Below are 18,847 nucleotides of genomic sequence, written 5' to 3' on the forward strand. Positions count from 1 at the left end.
CCCTATGCCGTGGGCAGTTTTGCCATTTGTGGAACTTTCTTTTATCCCTCTCAACGCAGGTGTCTGTATCTGTCATGCATGACCTTTGAACCAAATCAGCACCGGTCAATGCGAGGTCAAACTGCTTCATGGAGTTTGTGAATCTCACGGTGGGACGTGAAAGACATCCCGTTCACCCCATGACCCATCATGCAGGGTCTTCAGAGACGACCGTTTGCCTCTCGCCTTACTAGATGCCACACACCTCGGCCATGAGGGGTTGAGAAACGATAGCCTCTTGTAAAAGATCAAAGGTGTTTGTAGATACGGTGTTGCTTCGCTCCAGAACCTCAGCACTTGCCATGTTCGATCAAAAAACCCACACCGAGTGTTCATATGAGTGTTGTTTGAGTGCAAGTGAAGACATAATACAAAGCATTTCATTTGAGAGTAGTAAATGAGGTGAACAAGGACACTCTGATCCACCTTCGTCTTCCTTTATTCATTACTCCGAAGCCCAGTGTCGATCCTCGGCCATGTTCTAATAAAATATAGTTTAACGTTTTTTTGTATATATGATTAAAGCCTCATGAAATATTAATAAAAATAACCAATTCATAAACTTTACACAGACAAAAAGATGAAGAAAACATGAGAGAGAGGGTCAATTGTAAAAGGGAGGCTTTGGACCTGGATGACCGTCTGACTACGCAGGAGGTGAGTCATGTCGAGAAGGTGCGTCGGGTCACGCCGTGTCGACGAGGAGCAGTACCCACTACCTTGTGCAAAAGACACCCAGCAGAGCGTCTGTGGAGAGCGGTGGTTATGGAGATGTCGCAGCCTGAGCCTCAAGCACAGCCACCTATGTGGTGTAAGCACAAAAGAAAAACCATAAATAAACTAGAGGGGGAGCACTCCTCCGCAGTGCAAAACCTCCGCCGCCAATACTGCTGGGTCACTTAAGTGAACCTGATATCCTATTCATTGTAGGTCAAAACGGATCAGACTCTACTGAACCACGATTGAATAAACTAACCTCGATCGACGCGCATGTAGAAATGCCCAAAAAAAAAATTTTAAGTTGCAATTTTTTATCTAAATTTTTTTTTTGGGGGGGGGGGGTTGGAAATCACTTAAAACATGTAGAAATGCAAAAACAAAAATTCAAATCTTTTTTCAAAATGGCCGCCATAGCGGCCATATTGGACTTTGGACCAAGTCCAAAATTGAATGGCATGATCCATGGACCATACCTAACCCCCCCACCAAGTTTCGTCGAAATCCGTCCAGGAGTTTTTCCGTAATACCGTTCATAAACAACAAACAAACAGACAGGGGTGAAAACAGTAACCTCCGTCCATCTTCAATGGCGGAGGTTAAAAACTCCATCTGTTCAAATCAAAATGATAATTACAGTGGCTTGCAGGAGTACCCCCTCCCAATAATGCCACATTTAGATCAATTATGAATGAAAATAATTTTTTCCAAATGAACTTTTTTAGATCCTCGTGGAGGATCTCTAAGTCTTACTCACGTTGTTGTTCTTGAGGACTTTTTTTTGTTTCACAGCCTACAGTTTTCATCGAAACTTCCTGAAACTTGGCAAACATATGTAAAAATACCCTGCGCAGACAGTAACCATCTCCGATTTTGAAAATTCCTCCTAGAAAAAAAGTTATGACGTCAAAATATCTCCGCTAATGGAAATCGCCGAAAAATTATCTCCAAAACTAGGCAAGCTTTTTGAATTCTGTTTGCGGGAATCGAACGGGGCATTAGCAGAGATGAATTACCGCACATATGATACATCACAATGACGTCATATCAATTATGACGTCATTCCTATTTTTTGACGTTTTTTGTTTCATTTGTTTCACAGCCTACAGTTTTCATCGAAACTTCCTGAAACTTGGCATATATATGTAAAAATAACCTGCGCAGACAATAACCATCTCCGATTTTGAAAATTCCTCCTAGAAAAAAAAGTTATGACGTCAAAATATCTCTGCTAATGGAAATCGCCGAAAAATTATCTCCAAAACTAGGCAAGCTTTTTGAATGCTGTTTGTGGGAAATCGAACAAGGCATTAGCAGAGATGTATAACCGCACATATGATACATCACTATGACGTCATATCAATTTTTATGACATTCCTATTTTTTGACATTTTTTGTTTCACAACCCAGAGTTTTTATCGGATCTTAGTGAAACTTGCCATGTATATGCAGAAAGCCCACGCACAGGCAATAACAATCTCCGATTTTGGAAATTCTTCCGAGAAAAAAAGTTGACATAATATCTATCGCCGCTAATGGAAATCGCCGATACCATTATGTCCAAAGCTCGGCAAGCTGTTTGAATTTTGTTAGCGGGGATCAAGCCAGGCATTAGCACAGATAATTTATCGCAAACCGGATGCATCACAATGACGTCATATTCGTGTTTATGACGTCATCATTAAGAGGACAAGGATCTTAGCTCATTCGAGCTTGTTTTATTAATAACTGAAGAGATCAAACTAAACACTGTTATAGTTGAAGGAGGTTACATGTCAGGAAAACCTGTAAAAACGTACAAATCAAAATTCACTGGTTGTAACAGTATTCAGGCCCTAAGGGGGTCAGTACCTGGTTGAAGCACCTTTTACAGCAATGACTGCTCCGAGTATTTCTGGGTCGATCTCGACCAGCTTTGTACAGTGAGATGGTGAAATGTTTACCCATTCTTCACGTGAAAATTGCTCGAGTTCTGCTAAAGGCCCAGTCACACCTTGACGTTTTAGCCAACGTATGCCGATTTTTGAATTTTTTTTCTAAAACGCTGGCACACGTTGAATACGTTATGGGTAAGTTTTGATAACATTGAGAGCACGCTGAAAAACACTGCCATACGTCGTTGTACGCTGGCTTTAAACGTTGTACTTTTTGGTTGTCCTCAAATTTTTTCATGCTTGAAATTTCACGACGCATGCCGGCGTATGACACACACGTTCCGCTACGCTGGCCACAAGTTGTATGCACGGTCTGCGATCGTTGACAGACGTCAACACATACTACTTGTAAGTTAATCATAAGTTGAGACACGTCGAGGTAATGTTTAGCGTACCCGAAACCTATTTCTAACCTATGATTAACGTGTTGTTGGCACGTTACGCGATCGTTGTCACACATCGACAGACGTTACTTTTAAGTTACTCATAGGCTGAAAGACGTCGGTATAATGGATCGTCCTTGCGTCAGCGTCCACGGCCACGGCCAGGACACTTATTTGCAGCATTCTTCAAACTTTTCTGCGGCATGACGAGGATGTTCACACTTCGATGTCTAGCTTGGCAATGATTCCAATTGTCCATCGGCAGCGTCTATTTAAAATAGTCGAGTTTGAGCGTTTTAACACGTTCAGAAGAAACGCTTCAAATTTCCAAACCCCAGCGTCAAAAAACAAAGGCGAGTGACTGCAATTTAAATCGTACATTGTAAACAATGAAACTAGCTGAGTGGTACCGTTTAAAAGTCGTTGAGTGTGAAAAAAATCGAATTGTTGAGCGCAAGTGTCTACTTTCAATAGTGGAGATGGAGTCATTTAAATCGTTGAGTTTATCATTTAAATCGTTAAATCGTTAAACGCAAGGACGATCCATCATAACCCACACCCTCCCCCTCACACTCACCTACTACTGCCAACATGAACAAACTACTACTAATCCTAATACTAATACTAATACTAATACTAATACTGATACTGTTACTGCTGACATGGACATCGACTCAAAAAGGACTCGAAAACACTGTTGGGTTCCCCTTTTATGAGCACCATTTTTATATACCAATTCCCAAAACTGGGAACACATCTTTATATGGCAGTTGTAACCTAGAAACACGTTCATTTATTTTTTTTTTGTCAACAGGAAGACGTCATTGGAATACGTCTACATACGTCGATATGTGTTGGGACTATGTACAGAATTGGTTCAAAGCACGTCAAACATAAGTTAGAAATAAGTTTCGCGTAAAAAAGACATTACCGCGACGTGTTTCGACTTATGAGTAGCTTATAAGTAGCCTTTGTGGACGTGTGTAAGCGTCCACATATCGTGTGTAAAACTTATCCCCATCGCATGCGGAACGTGTGTCATACGCCGAGTACGTCGTAAAATTTTGAACATGTTTAAAATTTCTTGACGTACTCTACTTACTACGACGTATGATAGCGTACTTTAGCGTTCTACTCACGTATACCAAACTTACCCATACCGTATTCGACGTGCCCCAACGTTTTAGACACATTTTTCTTAGGTCGGCATACGCTGGCAAGATCGCCAAGGTGTGACCGCGATGTTGACACTTCCATTTCTACGGCAGTTATGATTCGAATTGTTGTGCGTCAGCCTTTTAATAGGCTACGTCACGACATCGTCGGCGATGCGTGCAACGCGCTATGCCGAAGTTAGACTATCGTTCGGCATAGGTTGTGTAGGCCGACAACAGGTTCAGCATTCGTTGGTATAAGTTATCTATAACACAACGAAACGTTCTGTGTCCGTTACCAATACGTTATACATAAGACCAAGTCGCTATGAATACGTCCGAATCTTTTAAAAAAAAAGATCAAAAGTTCAACGCAAGTCAGCGTTTTAGATACATTTTAATACGTTGCCATCGCTGGCTAAAACGTCAAGGTGTGACCGGGCCTTTAGTTTGGGGATCGTCAATGGATCGCAATCTTCATATCTTATCATAAATGTTCAATTGGGTTCAAGTCAGGACTTTGACTGGACCACTCAAGAACGTTTATTTACTTCTTATTCAGCCACTCCATTGTGGCTTTACCTTTGTGCTTCACATCATTGTCCTACTGAAATGTGAATCTTCGACCCAGTTTCAGATTCATGGCTGATTCAAGCAGGTTTTCATCAAGGATTCTCCTGTACTTTGCACCGTCCATTGTCCCTTATATCCTGACAAGCTTGCCAGTTCCTGCTGATGAAAATATGCTCCATATCATGATGTTGCTATCGACTCTGTCGGTGTCGATTTTTTTTCTATATACCAGTGGGCTAAATACCGGTATGTTGTTGTTCTCCTTTCGGCCGCTCCCGTTCAGGGTCGCCACAGCGGATCATCCATTATGATCCGCATACTGATTTGGTATAGGTTTTACGCTGGATGCCCTTCCTAACGCAACCCTGGTCGCCTCTTACGACACAGGGATAAGGATTGGGTTTCGCCATAATTCCGGGCTGCCCTACACCCTCTCATAGCGCGGCCCAGCGCAGAGCACCCGTCCTCAAGCGATCCTCCAACCCAAGCCTCTGAGTAGCCGGATTACAGGCGCACGCCACGACGCCCAGTATGGCTAAATACCGGTATATACCGTATTATTTAAAAAAAAAATTTTTAAAGCAGGTCCGATGGCCCATTACGTTTTCGTATATGATATACACACATCGATGACACATGGTAATTTTTCAAAGTATTTCCATACGGGGCTTTTCGCCCCCATGATGAGAACGGTTATTTTACTTCCATTTTCAAGCTGTATTACATATGATTTTGTTTCAAAGTGAGATCGGTATTGGTAATCACCACGGGCTGGTATCCATCGCCATCGCTATGCCAGTATCGCGATCATACCGGTGCGACTGTCGCAGATCACAAACTTGGCCCAGGCTTTCTAAAGCACACTCAAATAACTGACCAAATACAGCATTGGAGTATCAGGAGGAACAAACAAACAGAGATGGAGTCATCAGGAGGAACCCTGGATAGGATTGGTGGCCACTCCTCTCCCCTCAAACCTATCCAAGCACAGCCAAATGAACCTGACAAACTATTTGCAATATTCACCCCTCCATAGACAAAGATCTCTCGATCTCAATCTCTCTCTGACCCCTATCTACCTCTACCTCTACCTCTACCTCTACCTCTCTCTCTCGACCTCCCCCGCTCTCGACCTCCCCCGCTCTCGACCTCCCCCGCTCTCGACCTCCCTCGCTCTCGACCTCCCCCGCTCTCGACCTCCCCCGCTCTCGACCTCCCCCGCTCTCGACCTCCCCCGCTCTCGACCTCCCCCGCTCTCGACCTCCCCCGCTCTCGACCTCTACCTCTCTCTCTCGACCTCCCTCGCTCTCGACCTCTCTCGATCTCTCTCTCGATCTCTCTCACCTTCAATTGTCCTACCCTTCTTCCCACACATGGTACACTGAATCCTGTGGTGAGGTAGTTTCTCTGAAAGAACTTGTCTTCTCTTCCTGAAAGGCTAACCCGTCCGAAGGCAATCTCAGTGCTTTCCAAAAAGTCCACAAGTGTGTGCGTGTCCACTCTCAGGAGAGCCAGAAAACCTCAACACTGAACTTTTAAACTTGTCTCCATCCTCGAAAACCTCGTAGCACCTTGTTTAGCCCGTCTCTGCTGTATGCTCCTCTTCCATCCCTTCAAATGGCACCACAGCCAATTCCATTTGTGGCAATTATGTGTTTACTTCCAAATATTGTGTCCAACGCCTCAATCCGGTCCCCAACCTTCCCTGTTGTACACTTCTTCAGAGAAAATCACAATGTTCTGCCTCCCAAACTACTCCGTGATCAATCTTCTCCTTCAACTCTGCGGAGCCTCCTCTGGACCATCACCAATGAAAAAAATAACTTGATATTGCCTCTTCCAGGCTCCACAGCCCACTACACCACCATAGGTTTCACACTGGCCAGAGAGATCGTTAATGGCCTGGTCACACACACGACATGTGCCATTCTTCTTTATGCATAGCATATTACTCTGACTATCCTTTCTATAAATTACATATGCTGCCTGCTCAGCGTCACGTGTAACAAACTTACTCTAACAGATCCCTTTTACATGGCAATCTAACCTACTCGTAACACACGGACCATACTACACTTACCACAGTCAAGCTATGGATCCCTCCCCTCTCTTCCACATAACAATACTTTTGCAGGCCACTGTAAAGCCAGGATCACTGCTCACCTCCACACATTTGTTCCAGTTTTTCCCCACCAGTGGAACCAACTTCCACATCCTCTTCAATCTCATTCTTCCCTCCATGTCTTCAAGACAGCTGTTTACCACCATTTCAGTTTGTCCCCAATCCAAAACCATGATCTTTTCTACCCTCGTAAAACATCCCCTCCTCCCAATCATTCCTACTTCCAAATTTCCAGTTTTCCCTCCTGACTTTCCATCTGTATCCATGTTGTCCACCCCATGCATCCTCCATTGTCCCCCTTTACTCCCTACACCCATTGTTTGTCCAAGTCTGCCTCCATTTTGGCCTTCACCTCTGCTGAACCTCTGTTGGTGTTTCCCTCTCTCTCTGCTGTTCCTTTTGTCCTGCTATGTTCTGATCCGTTCCGTATCCTGATATTCCACGAACCTCACCTATGCATACGAAAAAAAAAGAGGCGCGAGAGAGGCGGTTGTGGTGCAGTAATGGTGGAGACATGCGGTAACTCGGGGGAATTAAAACGAGCGTTTAAAACGATAGGGATCAGCAGGACTTACTTTCCATTCTCAAGTCACACAGTCGGATTGAACACTCACACCGGAAGGATTGTCCTGTAGGCCCGGTACAAACTGGCAGTTCCCTTCCTCAGCGTCAATTTCCTCAAAGGACAGAAAACGGGTATCCGCACGCACGCGCTCGCACGCACGCGCTCGCACGCACGCACACATACCAGGGCCTGTTTGCCGATACATTTTCACCGCAGAGACAAGCCAAGTAAAATGATCAGATGAGCTCAGTGTTGTACATTGGAGGATTGTGGAGAAAAGTTTTTATTCAAATAAATAATAATTATCTTGCTGCTTTTCACCCATCGTATGTTACTCACCGAGATGTTTTTGGTATTTCGGCCTATTGGTAGAACCTTCATGATGAGCCGACGGCTCTCACCTGTTCGTGCAGCAGATGCTGTGTAGCTTCGTTCTGCTCGTACTCGATCTGCTGGAGCTGGAGTTCACCATCCTGGATATGTCCATCCTGAAGCTGGCAGGGAACAGAAGAGCCGGTTTTGCGAAATTCCTAACGATAATCGGAGCTCAACCTGCACGTTGGGTCTCTGGGTTCTTACCAACTGGAGCTGGTGACCCTCGGGTAGTTCCACGATGTACTCCTGAGGTACACCGTCCTGGGAGATCAAGTACTGCACCTGCAAGGTGCAGGATTAAAGTTTAATCTTTTTCACTTCGTAATAACATTTGGTAAAATCAGCAACACTGCTTGTAGATACCTCTTAGCAATTAAGCCTTCTTGAAAAGTTTCCAAATTAAACAAAACCATAAAAAAAACATTACCATTCATCCCCGTTATTGGTGTCATGGGGATACCATTTCACAAGTCTTCATTTTCAACGTTAAGGACATGTTGGACATGAACATATCCGTCAGAACAAAGACCCTAAAATGAGGACACTCACTCCTTCCCTCACAACTTCCTCGTTCCCACGCTCTCGCTTGTTTCAGTTAAACAACAATTTTAAAGCAGTATGATAACATTTGATATGCCCGAGATACATCACCCATAGTTTGTCATAACAGGCCAGAATTTTGTGTCCAATTATCACCAAATCATTGGTGAGAAACCTGCAGAGAGAAGTCTCCCTCGGTCCGTTTGTCTGGAGACACAAACCTGCAATTTTGTACACCGCTTCCAAGTGGGCGAAGAAAGAGCCGATTCGATTTTGGTGCAATTCGACAATCATGCACTGTAGGTCTCTGGTACAAGTACACACGAGTCTCACTCTTCGTTCTCCAAGCGACACTTTCCTCGTACCTCTTTAAAGCAACCGAGGTCCAACTGGCTGGATGTAAACCTCCGACCATGAAGGATTTTCCTCTTACATTACACGGTAAAATCACTAAGTTCATCAGTTTTCCACATAACCTGGCTCCTCTCAACTTGGATTTGTGAACACCGTTATCAGCAGATCACATCTGCTTGAGAATTGGAGTGTATGGATATGGACACTCAGCAGGATAAAAAAAAAAATCTGGCAAAGGGCAGAGGAGCTCATTGTGAGCCAACAGCCGTCCATATCTGGTACCCAACTGTCTGCGGACGTCCTCCTGCAGTGGGTTACCTTTCCTCGGAGGTTGGTGGCAGGATTTGCACTACGGCCACCTTAAAACACTGCACTCCAAAACACACACCAGTGGTGTGTGTCGGAGTGGTGCTGAGGTGTCGTCCACCAGACGGCGGTCTCCTCGAGTTAACCTGAGGCAGTCCCTTAGAGTGAGTGTCCTATCCCTAAGAGATGGGGTTGGGCCAGGCATCTGGCTCTTGGAGTACCATTGGAAAGTGGATGCAGTGACGCGCATGCTCCGTATGTATGTATGTACAGTACAGGTAAATCAGCCATTCAGGAGAGTTCAAAATTGGCTCAAACGAAAATAAAACCAAAGGCACGTCGTGCTCTGGCATTGGTGGGGTTTACACCTCCGAGGTTACCGACGTGTTATCCGTTAAACTGTGAAAGGGCTGTTGCCTCACACACGATCGTCTGCAACCCACTCACATGTCCCATTTCATCGGTGGTGGCAATCACTTGCTGAAAGGTTTCTCCATCGGCCGTGACGTGTTCGATGTATGTTGCTTGTTCCTGAACACAATGCAAGGAGAACAAGTAATTTGTGGAACTTTGTGGAACTCTCCAAACTTGACAAACAATCACCTTCAAACCATTCATGTTTACTCGTGTAACAATCAACTATATTTATACAACAATGAACTCTCGACACGATATCACAATCAACTGAACATGTAACGTAACACTTGAAAAGCCATTGATTGGTCTCTGAAAGCTGGTCGGTCGTACAGTTCAGAGGAAGTCTTTCAAATGGTGATCGAGGACTTTTACGATGATGGTAGAGGAATTATTTATGGCAACGATACATGAAAGGAAGAACATACGTGATTGTGGAGGAATCATATAAAAGTAGGTGATATATTAAAGGTAGAGTTTACCTGATTTCGGATATATTAAAGGTATCTGTTGGTGCCTTAAGTCTATTCTGGTGGATGCTCCTCTTCCACCCCTTCCCTCACTTCAAATGGCACCACCGCCAACTCCGCACATGAGAAGGCCGAATGTCTCAATTCCATGTTTGCTTCCAAATCTTGTGTGCCCACTCGCGTGTCCGAAAAACCTGCTCTGCTACTCTTGCATGTGCCCTCTGCCATTTTCACCCAGTCATTTGCACTAGGTCATCTTCCATCTGCTTGGAAATCCACCAACATCACTGCACTACATTAAAAAGGTGCAAAAACTGATCACCTGAACTACAGACCAATTAGCTTGCTTACATTCAGCAAGCTCATGGAATCCATTATCACAGTTTATATGAAATCCTTCCTTTTCTTCAACAACCTCATCTCAGATCACCAATTTTGATTCATACCAGGTCACTCGACCTGGGACATGCTGCTTCCACTCACCTAACAATGGATGGAGGCCCTCAATGTCAGACACGACACAAGGGCCGTCTCTATGGACGTACAGTGTTCCCAGAAATATTCACACCCCTCGACTTTGTCACATTTTGTTGTGTTACAGCCTGAATTTAAAATGGGTTACGTTAAAATAAAAAAGTCACTGATCTACACAAAATACCCCATAATGACAAAGTGAAAACATGTTTTCACAAATTTTTTTACACATTAATTAAAAACAGAAATGTTTTGCGTTCATTCTATTCAACCCGAACAAAAATGAAAATAACTATATAAAATCTATATAAAATGAAAATAACTATTAAACTCGAACAGCTCGAACACTCCTAATTTGCTCGCACAGAGCTTAGAGCATTTGCTCCAACACTCCAAATTGAGCTCAGGTGTATCCAATTTCTTTTGATCATCCTCAGGATGTTTCGACAACTTGATTGGACTCCACCTGTGGCCAATTCAATTGATTGGACATGATTTAGAAAGAAACACACCTTTCTATATCAGGTCCACAGTTGACAGTGCAGGGTTTACAGGAGAAACTCTACCATGAAGTCCAAGGAACTGTCCGTAGAACTCTGAGATAGAATTATGAGAAGCTATAGATGTGGGAAAGGGTATAAAACGATAACTGGAGTGTTGAAGGTTACACAAGAGTGTCCAAGAGCACAGTGAGCTCCATCATTAGGAAATGGAAAGAATATGGAACAACCCAGACTCTTCCTTGAGCTGGCCGTCCGATCAAATTGAGCAACTGTGCAAGGACCTTGGTCAGAGAGGTGACCACAAACCCAATGACCACTCTGATAGAACTACAGAGTTCCTTGGCTGAGATGGGAGAACCTGCTGGAAGGACAAGTCTCTGCAGCACTTTACAAATCGAGGTTTTATCAGAGAGCGGCAAGACGGAAGCCACTCCTGAGGAAAAGGCACATGACAGCACACCTGGAGTTTGTAAAAAGGCACGTGAAAGACTGAGAGCATGAGACAATATTCTGTGGTCTGATGAGACGAAAATTGAACTCTTTGGCCTGAATGCAAAGCGCTATGGTCTGATGAAAACCGAGCGCAGCTCATCACCCATCTAACACCATCCCTACTGTGAAGCATGGTGGTGGCAGCATCATGCTATGAGGATGCTTTTCAGCAACAGAGATTGGGAGACTTGTAAGGATAGAGGGAACAATGAATGGAGCCAAATACAGGGAAATCCTTGAGAAGAACCTGCTTCAGAGTGCAAAAAACCTGAGACTGCAGCAAAGATTTACGATCCAAGAGGACAATGACCGCAATTACACAACCGAAGCAACACTGGAATGGCTTCAGAACAAGAACGTGAAAGTCCTTGAGTGTCCCAGCCAAAGCTCGGACTTGAATCCCATTGTGAATCTGTGGAAAGACTTGAAGATTGCTGTTCACCGACGCTCCCAATCCATCTTGACAGAACTTGAGTCAATCTGCGAGGAAGAATGGGAGAAAATCCCCAAATCCAGATGTGATAAGCTGATACAGACGTACCCAAGAAGACTCTAATCTGTAATCGCTGCCAAAAGTGTTTCTACAAAGTCCTTACTCAGGGGGTTCAATACTTATTGAAACAAGCCATTTCAGCTTTTCATTTTTAATTTGTAATAATTTCTAAAAACATGTGTTCACTTTGTAATTATGGAGTTTTTTGTGTGGATCGGTGACAATTTTTAAAAATATATATAATCTGTTTTAAATTCAGGATCTCACAACAAATTGTGACAAAAGTCGAGGGGTGTAAATACTTTCTGAAGGTACTGTATCTCGTGCTTTTGATACAGCCTGGCATCCCGACTTGCTGTCCAAACTCTCCACCTTTGGCATTCAAGGCCAGCTCCACACCTGGCATCATGACTTCCTGTACTGTAGTCACGAATGTGTGGTTCTCAATGGAATCCTTTCATCTCCTCTACCTGTTAAGGCTGCAGTGCCCCCAAGGAAGTGTTTTGTGCCCAGCTCTATTCCTCATCTTCATCAACGATCTCTCTGACTCTCTGGAAAATCCCCTTTATCTATTTGGTGATGACTCCACCCTCTGACGTGACATCCCTCATCCTTCAGACTGGCAGGCTGCAGCCTCTTCCCTCCCTTCAGACCTTAAAAAAAAAAAAACATCACAACAGGGTCTTCCACATATATTTATGATGTTCTATCCTGTTCATCTTCTAAGTATGATACATTAAAGTTGAAGCTTAGCTGACAGTGATATCGTTTACTTGATGATTGATGTATTTAAGGGAGAGTGTACCTGATGGCAGTGGAATCATTAAAGGTAGAGTTTACTTGATGGTGGAGGAAGCATTGATGTTTGAGTGTCGCCGATGATAAAATAACAATTCGCTGTAGCAAAGTTATTGTGAGGTGCTCACTTGATCTATGGCTCCAGGAACCAGGCCCAACATGATCTGCTCAGACGTGGGTACCACGAGGTCACCTGGGGTCAGGGAAATAGAGACACAGGTCATGCATGAGTCGACAATGGACTCCAGACAATGCACAAGCTCCATATCTGCTTTGTACTCAAACTAAACTTGACGAAAACGACAGTTCAAAAAAATTGCACATTTTATTAATTTGTGTTCTCCACCATCTCCTAATAACGATTTGCTGAAGATTTGATGACAAAAAAACTCCATTTATAAAACTATTACGGCCTGGATATCCACATTGAATCTCAGGGTAAAGCTTGAGTCACATTTGCTATACGGCTAGGATATGGTGGCCGTACCCTCCCTGAATTGACAAACGTGCGGCGGCCGCAGAGTTTCTGAGGTGGCCTCAGGGTGGCCCTACGCCATATGGCTATCTTTTACAGGCCGTAGGGGTCTCCGTGGAATTAAAGCGCGGAGTTATAACTTTTTTCATTTCTCGGTTGGCCGTAGCAATTCGACAAGCCATAGCCATGACGTAGATGTGTTCCACGTCGACCGTACGTAGGGCGTACGGTGGGCTTGCGTTATTCGTGCGTTTTCCGTAGGCTCTTATCAATGAAAAATGAATTTTGCCAACCCCCAAAAAATTACGGCAGCCGCACTATTTCTACGTTCGCCTTAGGGCTCACCTGCGGTCGTCTTGCGGGCACCTTGAGGCTACCTTGTGTCTGCCTTGAAAATTCTATGGCCGCCACAGGGACGCCCAAAGGTCACCGTGCAACATCAAATCAAAGACCGTACGGCACCCCCACGTTTTTGGTCTCCACAATTTCTAAATACCCCGTGCGGCTCCCCGAAAAATAAAAACATATGTGACTGCTACATTGTATGACCGTGGAAATACTGCGGCCGCCCTATAATTGCAAGTGGCCGTAGATTCTTTTAGACCCTACGGCCGCCGAGCCAAATGTGACTGAAGCATAAACAAGGATTTTCATTAAAACATTTATGGCTGGTCTATGACTTCATCGATGGCATCCTTACAATCCCCTACCCCCTATTAGGAGTGGAATGAGATGCGCCAAGTTTCAAATCTTTCCGATCAGCGGCTTCAGAGATATAATGTTATATATATATTTTTGCGTTTAATCCAAGATGGCTGCCACACCACATGACCCAAGATGTCACAATAATAATTATTAAAATATTCTCCATTGGGGGGTGAGGCGGGAATAAATAAATAAATAAAAACATCGCTCCTACCCTGAAAATTTTGTCACACAAGTGGTTGCTGAGAAAACAAATACAGTGACTGTGCACGGCTAACAAAAGCAAATCACGTGGGTTAGAACTCCCTGGAAAACAATGAGGTACAGACTACGCTGGACCAATGGAGGAAAAGACAGATGAACTGGTCGGATACGTCTCAAACCTTAACAAGCTCATTGATTTAATTAACACACTCATTTACAATTACACGAAAAGGTTACATAGATTCAAAATCAACCAGAGCACAGTAATTCGCCGTCAAATCGAGCACAATGACATATTTACAAAGCATCAGAAGCGCATTCAAAAGAGAGACGAGGAAAGTAATTACATTAACACTTCTGGAGCCCACTTAAAACAATCTTCTCTATGGCTACACACAGGACATGACACGTCAACAATCAACCGGGAAACAAAGGTGAGAATGTGAGAAGATGCACAGAAGAGTGAAATTTGGTGCGACTCCAGCTCACCCGATGCAGACAATGCGGGCCTGCGTTGGTCCCAATGTGAATGGGAGGGGTGTGGGATGTGGAAGGAGGTACTTAGGGTAAGGTTGTGTTGGTTTGATATGCACAGATGGTTGGGAACCACCAAGTTCATGGGTTGGTACAGAGGAAACATGCAGACGATCAGCGCTCCACGAAACCCATTAGCACCTCATTCAGAGACGCATGAAGGGAATCAAACTGGCATAGGCAAAGTTGAGCAGGCATGTAACCTCCTGTTCAGACAAAGCCATGCAGGCAGCCAACAACACTCGGGCAAAACTCCGCTCTCGGACCTCTCCGTGGTGCTGCCTCGGTGGCGTCTCTCGGTCTCCAGGTCGGTTCCGTACTCGCTGGTGTGTGCCTGCCTTCTATCTGGTCTGGCACAGGCATGGCTTAAAGCCCGTCCCACTTGCTCGCGGCGTCTCCTCATTGGTCCCGGCGCGTCGAACGTTCGTGTACTTCCAAGATGGTTCCACAGACTGCTCGTCCTTCTGCTGTCTGGGTCCCAGAAGAATCAGTGCTTATTAAGGTGGTGGCGGTTCCATTAATACAAAGTGCAATGCGTGATATTTAAAATTAATGATTTTTAGGTGGTGAAAATAAACAGAATGTAACCCCTTCTGTCCATCCATTACATTCCACTCCAACCGTTATTCGTGCAGGTTCACAGGGGTTAATTTAGTAGGGACCTATTTACAATAATGACGACGAATTAAGTTAGTGTCTGGGAGATGGGAGTCGAACTACGAAGGAGATGAAAGGATGAGCAGGTGGCGTTAAATGATGGAGAGGTGAAAGGGTGAAGCATTATCGAGAGAAGCATGAAACGTGGACGTGAAGAATGGCAGGGAACGGGATACTGTATCGATCGATGAAGAAGGGGAGGTCCGAGCTAAACCCACACAACGCATATATCCCTCAAACCTCAGAGACAAAGGGAGGGCAATGTAATGTACGAATCTAATGAATGACATAGCTTACATACTCTGGGAACCTACGCATCTCTGGTATGCTTGGGGGTGTATGTGCAAAACCACAACACTACCCCTCCCCGTACCAGACTCGTCCTGAGTCTGCCAATGCTCGTGTACACACAAATAGATGTAGGTCCCTCTCAGACAGTTTACCTATGGATCCCTGAGTGCGACATTTACATTTACACACACGTCCCCAAAATAATAAAACATCATGCGCCGTGTAACTCACGACTCACTCACCCGATGCATGTATTTAACATTCTAAATGTCATAACTATTTCTAAATACATAGCAGGTGGGCTTAACAAGAATTATTATAAAGATGCTTGGTACTACAAAACTTCGATCTTGACACGGAGAGAGACATTTTGAAGGACATTACCATAAAACAGACAAAATAATAAAACCACAAAGCTTTTCGTTGTGCTCTCTTCAAGTGAAATTCACACAAAGTGAGTGAGGTCAGGAAGAAGAACAGTCTAATAGACACCTGTCAACAAAGTCAAATTCCGATTGGACGTTCTCCACTGATGCGTCATCACCTCCCAAAGTGTTCAGCTCTCCAACATTGGAGGTTGCAGAGTCCGAGGCGGAGCCCCGAAGGTTGTTGCAGAATCCTCTTCATCAATATCTGTGATCATGACACGAGTTTGTGGTCCTCTCCTTCTTTGCACAAATAAGCAAAGTGCGTGGACAAACTCTTTTTGCCGACATAACAGGGGGTCCAGGGAATAGATAAATGTCACTTCGAGTTGTGTTATACTTCGTCCTGTACTCAATATCCTGAATGTTTCCACATTATACTGTTCAGCACAGTTTGCATTCTCAATCAAATGCTGTCCAATAGCAGATACACACGACGTTGGGATTGATGCTGGGACCTTCCTACAAGCACGTACCGGCTGTATACGCGTACCAATCATGTTTTTTTCCTGATGGACAAAGGGACGTGCTGTTTGATTCTGTCAGTCAGAGTCTGGGTAGTTCTGCCTACATACCGAACATCACATCGGCACTTGAATTCGTAAATAATATTGCTAAGTTTTCAGGCAGGCAGAGCATCCTTCTTAACTGCAGGAATCAGACGTCGAGAGGTGAAAATCACTCTTGGACGAACAGTCAGATAAGTGTTTGAGACACATCTTTGTGACATTTTCCCTTTCCAAGGAATCTTGATGTGGGCCAGGTACTTTTTGGGACCCGTCTTTCGTTCATCTACAGCAGTGAGGAATTTGTGCATAAACCTCCTGTTGATATACTCAGGATATCCATTCTCACTGAGGATGAGAATGTCCATCTCTGTCTGAAGATTGGAGTGAGAACATATCCTCTCAGCTCAACTCACGAATACATTGATCAATCCAATCTTGTATCTCGTTGAAGTAAAAGAGTCCCATCGAGTATACTGGCCGGTGAAAGTGGGCTTTCTATAGATGGACGTAGGAAACTAGAGCTGAAACTCTACTCTGGGAATGAGAGTGCTGTGAGATGTGGTGGTACCATTTCTGACTTATTTCCGGTTGTTACTGGAGTTCATCAGGTGTGTGTACTGGCCCCCATACTTTTCAGCACTTGTATGGACTGGATTCTAGGGAGGATGTCGGAAAGATCAAGCTGCGGTGCATCATTTGGGAATGTCAAGATCTCTGACCTTGATTTCGTAGATGATGCAGTCATCTTTGCGGAGACTTTAGATATCCTTTTGGGACCCCTCGAGGTGCTGAATAAGTAGTCGGAGCCGCTGGGATTACGGGTTTCCTGGGTCAAAACTAAGATTCAGGCTTTCAATGACATCTTGGATGCTGCTGTCCTGTCTCTACCTGTTTGTGGTGAGGATGTTGAGGTCACGGAAGAGACTTACTTACCTTGGCAGTGATATTCATATCACTGCTGGCTGTGAGCCAGAGGTCAACAGAGATCTGGGTCGGGCCTGGGGAGTCATGTATTCACTGGATCATGGGGTGTGGAGCTGCCGGTACCTGTGCAGGAGGGCGAAGTCCGAGTCTTCCGGTCCTTGGTGCTTCCAGTCTTGCTTTATGGATGTGAGACTTGGACTCTGACCAGGGATCTGAGACAGACTTAATTCCTTTGGTACCAGGTCTCTTCGGACAATCCTCGGCTATCGCTGGTTGGACTTTGTGTCCAACGAGCGGTTGCTGAAAGAGACTCAAATGAGATTTGTTACCTGCATAGTCCGTGAGCGTCAGCTGCGGCTGTATGGACATGTGGCTCGTTTTCCTGACGCTGATCCTGCTCACCAGATTCTCTCAGCAAGGGAGTCTCGTGAGTGGAGGAGGTCAATGGGCCAACCACGTGCCTCGTGGTTGATCGGCACCTCAAGGAGATGGGGATGGGCCAGGCATCTGCCTGGGGGATGGCCAGACGGAGGCCCCTGGAGTACCGGCGGAAAGTGGACGCAGCGACGCGCTGCTCTGGTACATGCTCCCATACCTGACCTGACCTGACCTGACGTAGGAAAACAATGATGTAGATCTCTCTTTGAGGATGTCCAGAAAGGATAAGCAATTCGAACATTCCAAGAGATCTCGTCGCCATATCCATCAATTCCACGAAGACAGATTCAGAAATGGGCGGATGCTCAAGTTACATGTGATACAGCAAACGTGCACATATATCGATGGTCTCCGTCAAAGGGACATTTGTAAACAGGCTATCATTGTCAAAAGAATACATTACATTCTCCAAACCAGTCAGACACGTCTCCCTGTTGGCACGAGCAAAAGTGAAATAATCTTTCATGACAAACCTGGAGACTGTCTCGAGTGCGGGTTGCAGAATCTCTCCCAGCCATTTCGCTCGCTGATGCTGGACAGAGCCGACCATGGACAGAATTGGTCTCAGTGGAACATTCTGCGTGTGAATCTTCGGTTGATCGTACATTCTCGGACGAAGAGAGCCTACCAGCTTGATCCTCTTGTAATGTTCCTTCGACAGTTCACCACATTTATGCCATTGGAGCAACCTCTTACCGATTTCATTCTCCAACTGTGACGAATAGTCTATCCACGCTTCCCAGCTGTCGAAGCTTGGACTGATCCTGTAGGATAACCAACATTATGTTCACGCAGTCCACCTGGTTTAAAATAACCACTCCAGATCCTTTGTCAGGTTTACAGATGTGGATTTCAGGATGTTCTGACTGCCTCAAAACTTAGCAATATTATTTACGAGTTGAAGTGCCGGTGTGATGCTCGGTATGTCGGCAGAACTACCCAGACTGACTCACAAAATCAAACAGCACGTCCCTTTGTC

At 44.7% G+C, this 18,847-nt stretch overlaps 1 protein-coding gene and 1 long non-coding RNA gene across 8 annotated transcripts in view; both read right to left on the minus strand.

Moving 5' to 3' along the window:
- Positions 1–460: 460 nt before the first annotated feature.
- Positions 461–18,847, minus strand: part of LOC147012467 (zinc finger protein 335-like) — a 107,108-nt gene continuing 88,721 nt past the window's right edge. For 6 of the 7 annotated variants that reach the window (XM_085856732.1, XM_085856728.1, XM_085856731.1 and 3 more), the window contains 5 exons: positions 12,835–12,899; positions 9,510–9,593; positions 8,067–8,144; positions 7,889–7,981; positions 461–841 (listed from right to left, as the gene is read on the minus strand). In XM_085856732.1, coding sequence (XP_085712858.1) covers positions 803–841; positions 7,889–7,981; positions 8,067–8,144; positions 9,510–9,593; positions 12,835–12,899 — 359 coding nt within the window. In that variant the 3' untranslated portion in view covers positions 461–802. Of the gene's footprint in view, positions 842–7,888; positions 7,982–8,066; positions 8,145–9,509; positions 9,594–12,713; positions 12,900–18,847 lie in introns of those variants that run through there. The other variant, XR_015051627.1, reaches the window with a different exon arrangement.
- On the minus strand, positions 3,508–7,882 carry LOC147012468 (uncharacterized). The gene is made up of 2 exons (XR_015051629.1): positions 6,046–7,882; positions 3,508–5,917 (listed from the first exon to the last, which is right to left on the minus strand). It is a non-coding gene; the product is annotated as an uncharacterized LOC147012468 (long non-coding RNA).

The sequence above is a fragment of the Eptatretus burgeri genome, chromosome 15 (genome assembly GCF_056783735.1).
Source record: "Eptatretus burgeri isolate ZD-2024b chromosome 15, Ebu_testis_v1, whole genome shotgun sequence".
NCBI classification, from domain to species: domain Eukaryota; kingdom Metazoa; phylum Chordata; class Myxini; order Myxiniformes; family Myxinidae; genus Eptatretus; species Eptatretus burgeri.